Here is a 15,172-nt window from a genome sequence, read left to right as displayed (position 1 = left end):
AGGCACGTCTCGCTATCTCTCTCATACACAATCTGTTATGCAGAATGGATTTTTTAACGCTGGCTGATTTGAAATGCTGATCTTCGTTCTGTTGTCTTCTTCTTCTCCCTCCATCTCTTTTAATCCCTTCTCTTCTTCAAACTGTGGCAGTCCTCCCAATCCCATCCTTCTTTCCACCGTTCTCTTCATCTCTCCCTTTCCCACTCTCAACTCTTTTACAGTCTGCCGCAACAACTCCCTCTTTCCATCTTTCATCTTCTCCTTTAGTCCCTCCTGTATTTTTTTTTTGACTAACATCCATCTCTTTCTGTAATTTGTTTGCTCTTGCTCTAGCTCTTTGTTTTCCGTCTTCGTTCCTCCCAGCCTCCGCTCTCCTCTAACCTTTTTCTTCTTTTCTTTCCCTCCCTACTTCACCCTTTATCGTTGCAGCTTTTCTCTTTCTTCTACAGCACTTGTCACAGCTCCCTTCTCTTGTCATCACTCCGTCTTTCTTTTGATTTTTACTTTTGGTTTGCTTTTTTAGAACATGTGCAGAGTGTTTACAGTTCAACTCAGGTCTCTCATTCTTTCTGTATCTCTTTTTTCCCCCGTCTCTTTCTCAGGCCCATCTCCTTCACGTGGGAGAAGAAGGACGGAGAGCTCCCCCAACTGGCCAAAGTCGACGGTGCTTTATTGCGCTTTGAGATGCTCAACAAATCAGATAATGGCGTCTACCTCTGCCGCGCCGACAACGGCATCGGACACAGCCAGGGGGAGTACACACTCCTGGTGCAAGGTAACGAGGAAAAGCAAAAAGAGGGATGGAAAAACAAAAAGAGAGATGTGTGGTGGAGAAGACAAGGAGAGAAGAGGGTCTGATGTAGAGAAAGAGGATGTCTTCTTCTTTTACGTTTCTTCATCACGTTTTTTTTTTTCTTTTGTCGTTTGTTGTGGCTTTGCTTGTATTTCTTCCATCTTTTTTCTCTTCTGATTTTCTTTCATTTTTTTTTCCTCCTATTTTTGTTTGTTTTGTTTTGTTTTTTCTCATCCAAACCGCGCTACCATTACCACCGCCACCGCTTACCATCCAACCGCTTCGCTCGTTCTTGCGCTTCTCTCCCTTCGCTTTCATGTGTCCCGTTGGTTCGATCCATGGCCATTTTTGCGCTTTGCTTGCTCCTCACCACTCCTCCTATGCCTCATCTTCCTCATCCACCTCCTCATCCAAAGGTCTCATGGACCCAGATTCCCCGGACTCCACCTTCCCCTCCCTTGACTCTCCAACCTCTCCTTCTATCCCTCCATCCTCCTCCCTCCCAGACACTTCTTCTGACATTTTCTCTGGCTCCGGCTCCGATCCCAATTACTCCCCTTCCCCTCCTGACCTCGACTCCTCCTCCACCTCCTCTCCTTCCACCCCTTCCGCGGCTGATGTGTCGACCGCCAGCGCCCAACCCTCCTCCTCCACCACCACCCTCTCCAACGCCCTCTTCCCCGACCTGCCATCCGCTCCAGACTCCTCTCCCTCCTCCTTCACAACTCCCGCCTCCTCCTCCGCAAACAGCGCACCCTTCACTGCCACTCCCTCCTACTCCTCCCCCGCCTCCTCCCTTACTCCCTCAGTTTCCGTCCGGCTGAATGGAGTTTACACTTTCACAGGTAAAACCATCTGAGTTACACACTTGCACACACACACTTGGGAACAGAAAGAGATGTAAGAGGCTTAGTAACGGAGTGGAAAGACAAACACCATTCAAGTTACTACTTGGCTATTTTTTTTCCTCAATACACAAACTGTGCTTGCATTGTGGAGCAGTCAAACATACTGGGGAGTCTGTTTTACACGCACGCACACACATGCAAACACAAGCACACACACACACCGATTTGCAGCAAGACCAGTAAATGAAGAGACACAAAATGAAGGAAAAATGGCATTCATTTGGCCGTTTCACAACTGTTTCATGTCTTTTTTTTTTCTTGTTTCCCTCTTTCCTCCTGTTGATAATCCCTAACCCCTACACCCCCGAACCCCCACCTCCCTAAAAACACACTGCTCCACTCATCTAACCAACCATCCATCCATCCATCCATCCATCAATCTAAACATCCAACAATCCATCTACTCATCCACTTGAGAAGATGCTGCAGAGAACATTGCAGGTATAACTTCCACCAGTCACCTGTTTTTTCTGACTTTTTGTCGTTTCTAACTCTTTGTCTGTCCGTCTGTCCGACTGTCTGTAGTTCTGTCTGTTTCTGTCTGCCTGTCACAAGAATTGTCTGGGGACACTTTAAACTTCAGATCGGAGGGATGAATATTTCATAATCCTGCCCACGCACACGCTTTGTTGTTTGCTCATACATACACAGACAGGCTGAAACCACAAGCTCACTCACACGCGCACGAAAACTTCTTTCACGCAGACAACACACGCATTCTCACATGCACGCTCACATCTATCTCACACACACACACACACACACAAGCATGACCCCTTAAATGGTACAAGTCATTTACACAGTGTTCCACTACCTCTGTGTGCGTTTCTCTACGTGTTTGTGTTTCTGCGTGTGTGTGTGTGTGTGTGTGTGTGTTGGGGGAGGGATCAGGCTTCGAGGTGTTCTTGGGTCTTGTCTGCTTTTCTTTGATGCTGACAGCAGGATTTATGGGCTCATTCTCAGTCTCGCCTCGTCAGCATGCCCCTCTCACCTCCACGTCGGCCAGGAGTGTGTGTTCGACTTTCAGTGTGTGTGTGTGTGTGTCCTGCCCCTCCACCCCTCGCCTTCTCTCTGTTCTCTGTCTGCGGCTGGCCTCTGGTTGGCTGTTGTCATGCCCTTTCACTTCTCTAACGGGCTCAAATGTGACTTTTTCCTCCAAAAATTGGCCGTTCATCACATCATTTGGTGTCGCAGCCGGTTGTAATGTGTTCCTTCCCTCCCCTCCTCAGTTTCAGTTTTGTCTACATCTCTAGTTGTCAGTGGCTGTTGCTGTGCCTTTATCTCTCTTTCCTGTCCTCTGATTGGGTGTGTAAGGTAGCTGTTTCTTCTTATGACCGGTTGAATCGTTGCCCTCTACATTGGTTTGACCCCAAAAACTAAGTGAAAGCCAGTCTCTCTTTCCTTCCCCCCTTTTCCTTTTTTATTCCTCCATCTGTTTTATTTAAATCTTTGTATGCTTTTCTGTGTGAGAACTGCTGCTTTTGAGTTGTACCTATCTGAGTGACTTCCCAGTTGACACCCAGCACTTGATCCAGTCTGAAAAGTCAGGCGAAATAAATGATGTATCAAATTATTTCCGCGTAGATTGCCGTCTTCTCCGAGGTTCATGCAGCTAATGTGGCTGAAGAGAGGCAAACTGAGAGGGGGGAAATATCAAATCTCTGCTGTCGGGTGAAAAACTTGCATCTCCAAAAAAATCCAGTTTATCAGAGATTAGGAAAACAGATCTTTTTTTTTCAGCTGGACCACAATAAATTGAAAACTTTCCCACATGAAAATTTGTATGTTTTCCATAATGAAAGTATAAGATAATTTAACTTACGCATAACTTAAATTGTATTTTATTATACTTATTTAAAGTGTACTATCAACTAATTAAAGTTACTACAAGTTACAAAATTAATATTTTCAAACATACAATTTTATTTAGTGTATTTAATGTGCTTTTACAATATATTTATAGAAAGTTGCTCTTAATTTAAAAAACACTTATTAAAGTATACGTATATAAGTACACTTAAAAGTACAATAAAAAATAAATTATAAAATACTGTACCTTTAATATGTATAGTTATTAATGTATAGTACTGTCAGTATTTAATTTAAAAAAAAAAAATTACTATAAAATGAATTAAGAACATTTTCAAAAAGACTTTTAATACCAGTATTGCGTTAAAATCTTGCTTAGGTAATACTTTAAATAAGTAATCCATTATATGTCAACGTCAATCTAACAAGCTAAACTTGTGTTTGTTGACATGCACTGCTTCAACTTGAAATAGTCTTTTTCTATGTATATTTAGATTAACAACCCTCATCACGCAGGAGCCTTCACTCCCTCATCATAACTCTTTCTAACCCTTTTATTATGGGTGGCATAAGAAAATCCATCTGGACAAACATGTTCAAAAATTCATATTTACCATCGAATTGCACTCCAGACAGCGTTATCGACAGCTGCGTCGCATCATAAACCGACAGTGAAAGAACCACAAAATCTCACTCACTGTCTGTCACTTGTGCTCATGTTGATTGATTGACCATGTGTGTGTTGTGGGTTTTTTTTGCATACACTAAAAGTAAATTATCATTATACTTTTGGTGGAAGTCCAAAAAGTTACTTCTAGTATACTTAAACATATCATGAGTGCAGCCTTTAATATAATAATAGTAGAACTTGAGCAGTTTCAGTTAAACGCAGCTTTTAAAGTAATTTTAAATACATGAATAGTATATAAAATATACTTTCAGAAAATATACTTGAATATACTTTCTTTATGCCTGGAGATTCTACCGGCTGGGTGAATAATTATCTCAAAAACTGAATCTGGGGCTTTAGGTGCCCCTGGGGGTCCAGTTGGAAATCCGGCCTTAAATTCCTCAAGATCAAGCGTTTTCAAAGTTTCTTAATCTATAGAGGAGCATAAAAACCCTTCAGTTAAAGTGAAAAGATTGAAATCACCACTGCTCATGGGAAAAGGTTTTCACCCGACATCAACCGCGTATATTCCAACAAGGTTTTTACAAGTGATTGACACTTGGTCGGTAAACTGCACGATCCTGTTGCATGTTAGTCACGAATAGTTTTTAATGGAGAGTGACGCGGTGGCCTCTTTTATTTCGCCTGGCTTTTTTTCATACCCTTGTCTTTGTCTTCTGAAGGTTTGCTGCTGTGCCTGGGTATTATATATTGACAAGTCTTCTCTGCTCTCCTATTCTTTTCTTTTCTTTCCGCCTTTCTCTCTGTCACTCTCCTCATTATTTTCTCTCTCTTTCTCTGTTTCTGCTTCCTTTCATCATTTGTCTCCCGCTTCCACCAATATTCCTCCGCCACCCCCCCTCCTGTCTCTCCGCTCTCAATCTCCGTCTCTCTTTCCCTCTCTCCCCTGATTTCTCACTGTCTCCCCCTCATTTTCTGTCGCTTGTCTCTTTCTCTCTCGTTCTTTCTCTTCTTCCCCCTCTCTCTCTCTCTCATTATGACTCCCATTTCCTTATCTTTACTACATGACCTCCTTTTCTCCTCTCCTCTCCATACCATGATTCTCCACTTAAGACCCCACAGCCATGTCGACCTCTTCGGGGGTGGACCACGCTGTGATCGGAGGGGTGGTGGCTGTTATCGTCTTCATCCTGCTCTGCCTCCTCATCGTCCTCGGCAGATACCTCATCAGACACAAAGGTTACCTGCTCACACTCACAGACACATGAGCTCACACGCACAGAAACTCACTTATGCATGCATGCATGAGCGTACGTGGAGATAACACTTGCATAAATATGGATACATGCGTACCTAGACGGGATCTCACACGCACAAACATGCATATGCATACCAATGTAGGGACACGGAGAAATGCAAATTCACTCATACCTTACAGTAATATGAATTCTTACCATAAACCTCACTTATTTTACCCTCCAAGCAGAATAAGAAATTGAATGAATGACAAAAAGTGAATGTTTATTCATTGCCATTTAATACATTTTGGTTCACACATCACCTGTGAGATTAGATTTCCTGACATCAGTGATGTCTATGCAGCATATTTCCGTTTATGCAGTCAAATATGGGATTTAAAAGCCTGGGTAGGCAGTTTTCTGGAAAAGACAAAAAAACAACAACAACAACAAAAAAGCCAGAATTAAAATACTCCTCCTGCAGCCTGTCATAAGCCCCTCCCACCAGACAAGCATGGGCCTATGCACGCGCTTCATACGTGCATGCAACACAACAGTGTTTGCTAGTACAGCACTCACTCATGCACACACACAACTTCCTCTTAAGGCACAACAACCTTTAGTAAACAGTTAACAGTAAACAGGACCCCCTCTCACCTGTTGGAGGTCTACCACAAAAGTAATGAGTGCCCAGTCTCCGTGCTTGAATTCGAGTGGTATCGCGTCTCTTTCATCGTCTGCCTCCAAAACCTCCTCAGTCACCAGCCCATCAGAGACCTGGACCTGCTGCTCTGAACCGAGTCCCAGAGTGATGAGCAGCACCAGGGCGCACAGATGGGTCTGACCTGAAGCATCGGTGATGCATAAAAATCTATCACTGCTTTTCACTTCTGGGAGCCGAGTTCACTTCCATTGAAAGTCTCTTGCTCCGGCGTTGTTGATAATATTATGCGCTGCTCAGTTCCCCTCGCACTACAGGGAATAGTCCGATGATCGCACGTTGCTTTCCATTCTGCGCTCTGTTGATATTCCCGTCTTTATTTCTCTCCTGCGATTCATGCAGTCCCATCACTTTTTATTCATTGGTGTCCCACTACTTGCCTGGCCTACAAACTTTCTGTTATGTCTGCGTGGCCTTGTGGAAGACTCCAGTCATGCACAATGAGTGCACAGGTTGAGTGAGTGCTTGTAGGCAGGTAGTTAGGTAGACAGGCAGGTCGGCCATCCAATCATTTCATGCGGGCTGAATGAAATGATTTGACGGACTTACTATAGGCCTGCAGCAGCCACTGATACCGGATTTTTTTCTTTTTATTGTCAGAGCCTTTGATTTATTGATTGCTGTCAAGATGTAAAGAGAATTTTAACAAATATGTTGAAAAATTCTTCTAAAATAAATTGCCTACCCCAGCTGTAAAGTGAAATGAAACTTAATTGCTCCCCGGCCTTTATCATTATCTTACACAGATGCTCCCGCGCTCTTAAGTCGGAGGCAGCGAACAGTGTTACTCGATTCGCTCTCAGTCAGGTCTCAAAATCACATTTTTAGCACATAAAAAAAACAAGAACAAAGCAAATTCAAATGTCTCAACTCCACAGCAGGGGACGTGTGAAATTTAAATGGTAATATAGATATGTCTCAGCACCCAGGTTAACGCGTTAACACTCGTGATATAAACACTCGCCCACCACCAGCACAGTGAACCAGACTCCATCTGTGTCTCCGGAGCCTCCAGCTTGTCCAGAATATCGAACACACAATTGGACGGTGCCTGGTGTTCACAGGTGCCAGGTCAGTGAGGGATCATGTCTGTGTCACTGCACTAGTGACACCCTCTGATTGGTTAGAGCACCTGTGCAGAGGGGGTGTAAAAGAGGAGTTTGGCGAGTGTATGTGTATCAGTCTACAGGCCAGCAGAGGAATGAGCAGTTACAAACACTGTGGCACGTGAAAACTCGGACATCTCTTGTCATTTAAATCCCATAATATGATTGTGAACGGTGATAATCGTCACATATGAAGCACAAAAGCAACTGATAAAGACAACTAACGATATGTGCCCTTATATTCTGTGTAATGACCAGAAAGTGACAGTTTTTCTGAAGGTTTAAAGCACTTTAAAATTAGTTTGACAATATAATCACGAGTCAAGTTAGTGCTTTCAGTCTCACCTTATGGTCTTCATCAGTAAATAGAGTTTCCTCAACTGTCATGAGTTGACTAAGTATGGGAATTCAGTGCAGTGATAACAGGTGGTCATATTCTGAGGAAAGATAACCTCCTTTATCTGTTCAAACATGGTCTCTGGCATCAGATGTGAAAGGCTTCTTTGATCTTTCTCCGGCCGTCCGCTGACTCCTGCTTGATGACTTTGACCGTTTTCCAGTTGATGATGTGACAGGTTTTAATCTGGGTTTCACAGATTTCACAGTCGTTGTCCCCAGTGTAATGTTCCCCACGGTTCTCTCATGTATCCATATAAAAACACACATTTATCACATTTCCATACCTACGTAGATCAAAAGATGACAACTGAGTGAAATCCAGGACAACTATTTACCTCTGTTGCGTAATAAAGACCATGACATGCGGCTGTAAACTGGCATGTTAGCAATCAAACATGAAACAGGCTTTTTATTTGGTTGACAAAGTCCTGATGGTTACCAGTAAGTACTGATTTGGTAACATGCAGGTTGAAATACTACTAGACATATAACCATGGTTTGAACAGCTTTTCAGTGATGTGATGTGAAGCAGGTCCTGACTACGTATTGAAGTATTGTCACTGAAATGCTGTTGAAACAACGGTTACATGAAACCTAAATGTCTCCTCTGTTGACCTGCAAATCACCAAATAAATGTTTTTAACCAAAAAAAAACTTAACATACAACCTCCCCAAAGAAAAATATTTCATTGTATCCAGATAAACACATTTTTTACAGCTGTTCTCATTGTGACTCCTGGCGTGTGCCCAACCTAAAGAAAACTTGACTACATAGTAATTTAACCACAATAAAAGCAAAAAAAAGCACCCGATAAGTGATAATTTAAACGTCATATTGGAACATCTTGGCACCCCGCTATTTATAACCACCTCTGTCCTGCTTGCCTTTAGTCATTTTACAGTTCCAGTGTTTGACTTTTACTGCCTCAGCAATCTTATTTCTCCTCCCCTTTCCCCTCTCTCTCTCTCTCTCTCTCCCTTACCTCCCGTGTCTCTCTTTCTCTTCTTCTTCTTCTCTCTCCTTCCGCTCCAGGAACGTATCTGACCCACGAGGCCAAGGGCTCGGACGATGCCCCCGACGCCGACACAGCCATCATCAACGCAGAGGGAGGCCACTCTGGAGCAGAGGACAAGAAGGAGTACTTCATCTAGATGGAGGAAGGAGAGGCGGAGGAGGAAATTTTGGAGGACGTGGAGTAGAGGAGAGGGGAGGAGTAAAGGAAAAAAACCTCCATTTGTTTTCACGGCGCTTCAGTTCTTCACTCGGTTGGAGGGATGATGGGAGGGGAAGGGAGGGAAAGAACTATGGGCAGGATAAAGCAATGAGTTGAGCTTCAACTGGTACTACCCTCTTTGCAATGATACAGGGAAGTGAGATTTTGCACTGACGTACGGACGAACTGAAGTTACACACTCAAACACACACACACACACACACACAAACATAAATACATGAGTCAGTTTTTGGGGGAAAACTCTTCTCACACAGACTTGAATGCTCGTAGACCGTCAGATTAACAAACACAAGCCTCCTACTAACATGTCTGAATTATTTCTGACAAATTAACACATTTTTACACAAGCATTGTATCCTATTTCTAACTCTCAACGCCTTGAAAAAGCAAAATTGTAACTCACATTCCGGCATCCTGAGCTGATATTTCACCACGCCGACCTGTCTCCTCAGCATTTAAACCAAGCCAGCTCTGTCTTTTCTTTTTTTTTTTTTACCCCCCACCCCCCTCCCACCCCGCACCCCTCCCTCATTCTGTCCATCTAACAAGTCAGTATCCCTCTGTAAACATCCTAGTGTCAGAGAAATCCATCTAAAGCAAACTATTACGGACAAAAACAATCTCCCCTCTCTCGGTTTAATCTTTTTATGCCATCAAACCTCTTCCCGCAACCCCGGTACGAGCCATCGAATTTCCCACGACCCAGCACCGCACAACATGCAACTCTCATGCAAAAATAGCATTCCCACCTTGCGCTACCAAGCCGAGGGGCTCCAATATACATATATAAATATATATATATATATAGAATTATATAGCATTCTTTTTACTTGACAGAAAATGTTTGGTGTGCTGTAAATACACTACAGGTTCTCATTCTGTCCTCTTTCTATCTTCTTTCTCCTCTATCTCTCTCTCTCTCTTCTTCTTTCTCTCTACATCTCCCTCTCGCCTGTATCTCATACAGTCTGTTACTGCATTACAGTAACTTATATACTCTTAAAAAAAAGCCTGCCTGTTTTTATTACATGCGTGGAAATGCAGAGTTGAAAATATCAATATCTGGGGAAAAAAAATAATAAAAATAACAACAATGATGTTGCGATAAAAACTAACCTTAACTGCAAATATTTGTATGAGGAACATTTTCCTTCTTTTCTTTTTCTTCGTTCTTTTATTCCTTTCAGTTTTTTTTGGGACTTATGAGAGATTTTCTCTCGTCGGTGTCTCAGTGTGTTACCGTCGGTGTTAACAGTTTACAGTGTCTGTCGGTTTGTCAGTCCAGGAATTCATACGTTCAATTTCCAACTTTGATTTTGATTTTTTAGGGGTTTTGATTCTGTTCGTTTATTTACATTTTTCCTGTGCGCCACATTCAGTGCCACTTATTTTCTCCCAGCTTTGTCGGCCTTCTGCTCTCAAACACTGAACTGTAGCAAAACCTCGGTCGAACACGTCTTCGATGGGTGTAAAAGTGTTTGGTAGAGTTTCGCTGCCCAGCGTATGTAGACCACCGTGGTCCTTCTCCATTTGGCCCCACTGAATGTACTGATTGACTCCGTCATTGTTCTCTCTGCAGCAGACTGCTTGTCTTGGCGAGGCCACATGGCGCTAAATTCATTGAGTAGTGGCATCACGACTTCCTCTAAGAAGCTGGCACGGTTGCTGCTTCAGGGAGGTGAAAATGCTCGCTTGCTTTCCACTACGGGGCCAAACAGGTCTGCCTAAATGCATTATGACAAACTTCCTGGCAAAAAAAACCCTTTGTGTTATTGTTTCTTTTTCTCTGTGTGTGTGTTATTGCACGCAGACATCATTTGCGAGCTTAGCAAAAGGTTCCCATAAATGAACGGTGTTTTATCAAGGTTGGGAGTTCGCCTTGGCACCGGCAAGCTCTATTTGGCCCGGTCGTGGAAATTGATTGCAATCTGACTAAGAGGCTCTGGGCTCCAGACTGTACACATGCCAAGGTTTGGCTTCGTGGGCAGGGTGCCGAGCTGGAGTCTGGGCTCCACTAACACTGAAGAAAGTCATTTAAGAACTTAAATGTCCTCTTCTCTTTTTTTTCCCTCTGCTCCGCTCGTCCATTTCTTTTCATTCTTTAATCAATCATCCCGTCTGCGTCCTGATCCACCTTCACCCGCCCTCTCCTCTCCTCATCACTCCTTCCCTTCATCCCCCCCCCCCCCCCTCCATCTCTGATCGATGTCCGTTTCTCCTTGCTGGTCTCTCTTTCATTCGGGAGTCCATGTAGACGTACAGTAGAAGTAGCGTCTCTAGGTTTGCCGGTGTGCGCTGATGGCTTTCTGCTGCACTTTTTAGGAGTGTTTTGGAGATAAATCCATTTGCTGTTGTCCTACAAGTAGACAGTTATGCCTGTGATAGTTTTTGTACACCTTTTTTGGGAATGTTCAGGGATTGTGCTTTTCGTAACTTTCCCCGCATTGTCGTTAACTGCTACCTAGCTGGCTGCTTTGAAAGCAAGTAGCCCAGCTAGTGTGTCTATAAGCTAGCTATACTACAAAGGGTAATATGACCCAAAGCAGGGTCAGCGGTTGGGTTTTTTTTTTTTCCTTTCTAGAGCTCTCGGTTGGTATGCGGCAGCGAACTCGGCTGAGACAGTGTTCGAATTCTGTTTGACAGGTGTGCAGAAGCGCACCGGACAAGTTAAAACAAAGTGAGATTAATCTTTCAAAGAACTGAGAACACTGTTTATCCCGTGTTTGCTCTGTAATGCTCTTCAGTTTTTCACAGTAGTCATGTCTGCAGACCAGAGGACGGGCTTTGTCTCACAGAGCTTATTGTCCACTTTGAAGAGTTACCTTTGATTTGTATTTAAACCCAGTCTAATTCTACTCTGTGAATGGAGAAAGGAATACCTGCCTCATACTCAAAACGTGTAGTGTCTTTTAAAAACTAATGGACCTGTATTTGCCTGTAATTTATCGTCCTGTCCTTCGTCTTAGTTAATGTGCTAGCATGTAGCTTGCATGAGAAACGGTTGGATATGTAGATAGTGTTGGAGACGAGAAGCTTCTCTCCTGAGACAAGAGCGACGGTCTGCCTGACTGACCTCCGTGCTGTTCTCTGATCTGCAAACATAAGCCGTGTCCCAGTTAAAACCCATGTGTACCTCCTCAACGCCGCAGTCGTCCGGATAACACCGAGGCAACTGAAAACAGGACTCGGTTGTAGGCGTACGATGGCGTTGAATTGGGACGCGCAACCAGTCTAATTCATTTTTCATTGCATCAGTGCAGTAATGATTAGCTGTCACCAGATGCCAGCAAACAGCAGCTTTTCTATCTCCTCTTCAGTCAGACCGAGCTGTCCCGCCCCACCACTTGACTCTCACCAACTCCTCCTCAGGCAGTCGCACACTAGCTGCCAGTCATCTCTTTTCTTTTTTTTGTAGTATGAACAAATTGATTTTTAAATTATGTTTTGTAAAAGGTGTGCATAATCTTAAATTTATTACTTTCAATTCAATTGATAATCATTTTCTTTAATTTTTTTTTTTTTTTTTTTTAAAAACAATTAGATATTCCAAAACTTGAAGATTAGAAATGTAGTTTTTGCATATTTTATTGTTTCAACAGCCATTTTTATATAATTTCATGTATATAGTGTTGCCTTTACTGGAAACTCTTACAAGCGCACCCATACACACTTTGCACACACTTTGGGTACATACACATCCACACACATATCTGGATATGCACGGCAGGCATGATGTCTGTGACCATGGTGTATTTGTACATATATGTGTGTGTATGTGTGTTTGTGTATGAGTGTGAAGTGTGTATAATTGACCCAAACAGACTCTGGAGACACTCTTATATGTGTTGCATTCACAAAAATGTTATTATTTGGATGACTAAAACAATGTCTTTGTTTTTAGCGTTATTGTTTTGGATGACAAGTCTTCCTTTTGAATAAATATCCATATCACATGAGAATAGTGCTGTCATGTATGTTAATTTGTACTATGACTGATGATGTCATCAAGGCGAGACCCAACCGCATGCTGTGGTGAGTTTGCGTCTGTTGGCTGTTACGTTCATTCAGAATTTGTTTTTTTGTTTTTTTTGTTTTTTGGGTTAAAATACCAGTTCAGTTGTTGACTTCAATAAACATGCATTTGGGTTCATTTCAACTGTTGTGTCCTTGGTTCTTCCTGTTCAGAATTTCTAAAAAAAAAAAAAAAGGTCTGATCCAAAAGACTAGAGGGCAAATATTTTGTTGCTGCCATACTGTGCAGCTGGTAAAGGAAACACAAACACAGCTCAATACACACAAATATCACATTTGGATAGATCTTTACTCAGAAAAGAGAAAACTTACGTTGAAAACTCTTTGTTGAAAACGAAGAAAGTTCACATTAAGTGTACATTTCTATATCACCAAAATTAAAGTATTAAAATTTCCAGTGTACTTATGATTTAGGCATCAGTCCACCATTGACTTTTTATGTGGACTTAATCAACTTTCTTGTAGAGGGTATTTTTGTAAGAGGGAGTTTTGGTATCAGAACAATATCTGCTTTCCCATCACTTATTATTTATTCAGTCGCTGGGTACTGTGCACATTATATATTCATTAAATAAAAGATGTGATAAAGTTTCTCACAATTCCAATAATTCCTGAATACGTGAACATGTTATAAGAATCTGCATCCTACTCAGTCATTCTTACACGTGGTGAAATGAGACGTCCAATAGAGGGCAGTACAATACAATAATACAAAGTCCCTTGTTTAAAACAACAACAACAACAAAAAAAAGCAGGTTTGTTGGTTCTAAAATCAGATGACAGACTTTCTCTGGATTGTATGAAATTACATTTTATACTGACAGTCTTTATCTTATTATTTCTAAAACAGATTGTTACATAATGCTCTCTTTTTCTCACAAACACTCAAATAAAGGCCTCTAAGTGTAATCTTTCTTTCTTTCTTTCTTTCTTTCTTTCTTTCTTTCTTTCTTTTCTTTCTTTCTGTCTTTCTCTGTGGTTTCTTCTTATCTTTTCCCTGCCTCCACCCCTTCAGTATGGACTGTGGATTAGGGCATATTGTTACCACATGTTGTTTTTTGTATGGAGCTTAATCAGCCTTACATTGTAAACACGCTACTAGTTAATTACTACACTGTACACAGTAAGCAGTTACAATCCTCACACAGATGGACTTTCATAACTCCAATCTGTCCAATCGTTTGGGGATATGAGTTCTTGTCAAACTTGATCTTAAATATTAACTTACTCAGACTTTGTTGAGTCGAATGGGGAAAGTGTGCCGTTAAAAACTCAGAGTTTGCATCAACCCAGTGTGAACTGGACAAAAAATGGATGTCAACAAAAGTGCGTATTGATAAAGCTGACTTCATTTGAGTCGTAAAAACTTCACAATTTTCACTGATTTCACCAGATATGCTGTATATTCTGCAGCACGCTACATTTGCAGACAGTGAAGTCATGTCACTGTTATTTCTAAGAAGATAAGCATTTATAAGGCTTTTGCTCTATAAGAGTTTAAGAAAATGTGAAAAAAAAAAGGTACGAGTGACCCTGAGCTCCCTGAAGAAGTCACTATAAACACGCTGGAGACAAACTGTAAATTCCTACTGAAAAATTACAGAAATGACAGTTTTATAGCAAGTTGAAAATCATATACTGTGGTACGGTCAATATATGAATCTTCTTTATGATACACCCAACAACCTTTTATGTCAATATGATACCATAAGGTCGCTATATCAAGGAGGGTAAAGTTATCAAAATTAAGGGTATGGATAAAAATTTATAAGACTGGGACGTGTTGTCACTTCCAAATTGACTGACAGGTCTTTTCATAGTGATTAACACCAGCCTGTATACAGAATCTAGTATCAAGTATGTCTTGTTTTTCTGATGCTTGACATCATTATTGTTTGTTAACATGTCTATATTTGCAAGTATTTTAAGATAAGAAACACACAAACTGATTTCCTTCTATTATATATATGAAACAATACCTGTCAATTTTCAGATTGATCCATTCATCTCAAAGGCACATTACACTACACTCTAGGGAATGTTGCTCAAATATTATATTACAACCAGAGCCTATAGGCTTATATACGATGTGTTCTGTGTCTGAGGTGTCCTGAGTTCACAGTAGTTGGTGTAAGTTCCCATCATTAAAGCGCAGTTCTCTGTGAGGCCGCATTGAGCGCCCTCCTCCTCTCTTTGGAGTCCAAAACGGAGATTTGGAGCGGGGAGGCGTGGAGGAGGTGGAGGTGGTGGATGTGGGGGGGGAGGAGGAGGAGGGGGTGCCACTGACTGTATGAGGGGAG

The 15,172-nt window shown here is 41.9% G+C and overlaps 1 protein-coding gene across 3 annotated transcripts in view; it reads left to right on the top strand.

The window, feature by feature from the left end:
• The window catches only part of cadm3 (cell adhesion molecule 3), a 92,450-nt gene extending 79,454 nt beyond the window's left edge, over positions 1 to 12,996 (top strand). The window contains exons 8-11 of one of the 3 annotated variants that reach the window (XM_067606575.1): positions 603 to 775; positions 2,122 to 2,142; positions 5,255 to 5,380; positions 8,639 to 12,996. In XM_067606575.1, the coding sequence (XP_067462676.1) occupies positions 603 to 775; positions 2,122 to 2,142; positions 5,255 to 5,380; positions 8,639 to 8,757 (439 nt within the window). In that variant the 3' untranslated portion in view covers positions 8,758 to 12,996. Of the gene's footprint in view, positions 1 to 602; positions 776 to 854; positions 1,639 to 2,121; positions 2,143 to 5,254; positions 5,381 to 8,638 lie in introns of those variants that run through there. The other 2 variants (XM_067606577.1, XM_067606576.1) reach the window with 2 other exon arrangements.
• Positions 12,997 to 15,172: the final 2,176 nt, after the last annotated feature.

This window comes from Thunnus thynnus, chromosome 12 (genome assembly GCF_963924715.1).
Source record: "Thunnus thynnus chromosome 12, fThuThy2.1, whole genome shotgun sequence".
NCBI classification, from domain to species: Eukaryota; Metazoa; Chordata; class Actinopteri; order Scombriformes; family Scombridae; genus Thunnus; species Thunnus thynnus.
This window is presented reverse-complemented; position numbering and strand designations above follow the sequence as displayed.